Raw genomic sequence first — 2,673 nt, 5'->3', positions numbered from 1 at the left:
AAGCTACAGAGAAGAGGATTTTTCCCAATTCAAATGGCACTATGTTATAAAAAGTCAAAAATTCATCTTACGAAGTACAAAGGTATTTCAATAGGTCAGGATGGGGTCACTATCCTTCTGTATCTCAGACTAGAGCTGGGAGCTTTGAACAGTTCTTTGCACAAGGTGTGGAAGACAGCACCTTGCTGCGCCCTCTAGTGGCTGGCCTGGAGCATGCCATCAGGTGTACTACCCTCCCCCCAAAATTTTTCAGACTAAGTAGCTAGTATTTGGAACACTTCCTATTTCTTTCTATGGAATCACTGCTTTTTAGAATTCCTGTGTCAGTTTATTCTTCTGTCCACTATTAGTCTGATGGGAGCTCTCCTACTGCAGTGTAATCCCTTCTGATTCTGGAAACAGAAGTGATAGAACGAAATTTTAGGTAACTGCCAACCAAAGGCATATGCAGGTGCAGAAGGAGCCACAAACATGTTGGGTGAAGAAAAGGAATGTTTTAGAAAGTCGTCCCCAACTACATAAAGTGCAGTGGGTTAAATGCCAGAAGGAGTGCTGTGAGGTATATTTAAAACGAATCAGACTAAGTTCTCTTGCTGTTTAAACACACACACACACACACACACACAGCCACCATTTCCATAGGAAGGAAACCATAAATGTAAAAATTCTTCTGAATTCCTTTTCCTCCCACTTTGCCAGTCTCTTGCTTATAATGCCATACATAAAGATCCTATCAGACGTGGAGTCTAAAGCAATGGGCCACAGAAAGTTCAAGAATCACTGGTTATATTGTATTTCCATGTATTCTGAGGGGAAAGCATTAGAACAAAACTGGGGAACAAAAAAAAAAACCTGGACAATAGACTTTTTTTGGCCTTTTCTGTTTTGCTTTGGTCCCAGTAAATCCAACAGACACACTTGTTATGAGTCCACTTAATGCTTCCTCATCAGCTAACAGTTTTAAGCAGCCCTCATAGGACACTCACAGACAGTTCCACAGCCTTCGAACAGTCCAGAGGACCCATTCAGTGCTGAAACCCATTCAGTGACAAACGAGATGCAATCCTAGGAGTATTAGCAGGTTGGGGAAAGATCCAGAATCCTTGTTACGTCAAGTACAACTGAAGAAAGTGAATGCTGGAAATGGAAAGAGAGAAAGCTAAGGAGAGGAGGGATAGATGCCTTTGAATATATAAATCACTGATATGTGCAAGGAGATTTGTCCCATATGGTTCCCGAGGGAAAAATCAGGACCAATGTGTGGGAGTTAGGAGGAAGCTGTCAGGTCAACACAAACAAAAATCTTTCTAACCATGAGGGCTACTCATGAATGGGATGGGCTGTCTCGGGAGCTGCTGAAGCAGAGAGAGGTTAGACAAGTATCTGGTGATGCTGAAGAGAGGTTTTCTGCATTAAGTGAATGGATGGACTGAATATCTAAATTTTCTTCCAACTCTCACACTAAGCATGACCTCAAATGGCAGTTAAGTAGCTTACCTGGCAGAGGGAAATGTTTTCATAAGGCTTTGCCTCAGCATGTAAGTGAGCCTTAGCTTCTCGTTTATCGCCATGGACAAGCAGGATTGGTTTATTCCTGAAAAGAGATGAGAAGTACTCAAGATACCTCTTTCATGAAGGTGTCTGGTTCAGGAATGCTAGCTCTGGCCTCTGTGATGACTGAATACAGGGATAACCCAGATCAGGGCTCAGGATGCTCATTAACTAGTTAACTTTATAACGGGGGCCACACAGTCTGGCCCTGAAGCTCTGCTGTGACACAGAAGGGGTTGTGACTCAAGAAAAGTCCTTCAGCAATTATCTTCTCTGGTCCATAAGGGTACATCGCACTATGTGAATGTATTTAAATTCAGACAGACTAAAAGATATACAATTATTACTGTGTAGTACATGATGTTCTTTTCTTTTCCTTCTTTTGGATAGTGGAGTCAATGTCCAGTGGATACATTCTATCACTGCGCTGATAGTCACTGGGCTCCGACTGTGTGCACTAGACCCTTGGAAACAACAATGAATGGGCCCAGGCCCCGTGACGCTGGCTGTGCAGAGGGAGATACAGAGTCAGTACGAAGGGCAATTGGACAGCAAAGTGACACAATCCGAAGTACATTGAAAATGCTGTATTTTTGAATTCCAAAAAGATAACATTAAGATACTCTTCAGAAATAGATTTAAAAGGCCTTTAAGGGAACTACAGACTTCTCCAGTTGATTCAAAGTGAGAGAATTCTTAGAAACCAACAGATCTTTACAAGCTTTCCCAACACCAAAAATACTAGATTCTTCCAACAAGCAATCAAACAAGAAAAGCAACCCTGAGTTGGAATTGTCATATCTTACAGGCCACCTCCACATTAATCAATTCTTAATTTAAGAATTCTTAATTCTTATAGGCCACTTCCCCGTTTATCAATCACACTGCAGAATGCGTCTCTACCTTACCTGAAGGAATAACCCGTGCCACTGCTGCGGAGTCGATTCCGACTCATAGCGACCCCATAGGACAGAGAAGAACTGCCCCGTAGGGTTTCCAAGGAGAGCCTGGTGGATTCAAACTGCTGACCCTTTGGTTAGCAGCCGTAGCACTTATCCATTACACAAGGGTTTCCAACTCAACTGAAAAGAAACACTAAAGAAAATGCATTTCCAGTACTAA

At 42.3% G+C, this 2,673-nt stretch overlaps 1 protein-coding gene across 1 annotated transcript in view; it reads right to left on the bottom strand.

The window, feature by feature from the left end:
• TDP1 (tyrosyl-DNA phosphodiesterase 1) overlaps window positions 1–2,673 on the bottom strand; it is a 74,689-nt gene that overhangs the window by 64,509 nt on the left and 7,507 nt on the right. The window contains exon 4 of the mRNA XM_023731654.1: window positions 1,498–1,594. Coding sequence (XP_023587422.1) covers window positions 1,498–1,594 — 97 coding nt within the window. The remainder of the gene's footprint in view (window positions 1–1,497; window positions 1,595–2,673) is intronic.

This window comes from Trichechus manatus, unplaced genomic scaffold (assembly GCF_000243295.1).
Source record: "Trichechus manatus latirostris isolate Lorelei unplaced genomic scaffold, TriManLat1.0 scaffold00045, whole genome shotgun sequence".
Classification (NCBI taxonomy): domain Eukaryota; kingdom Metazoa; phylum Chordata; class Mammalia; order Sirenia; family Trichechidae; genus Trichechus; species Trichechus manatus.
The sequence above is the reverse complement of the archived record's forward strand: the minus strand, read 5'-3'. Positions and strand labels throughout refer to the sequence as shown.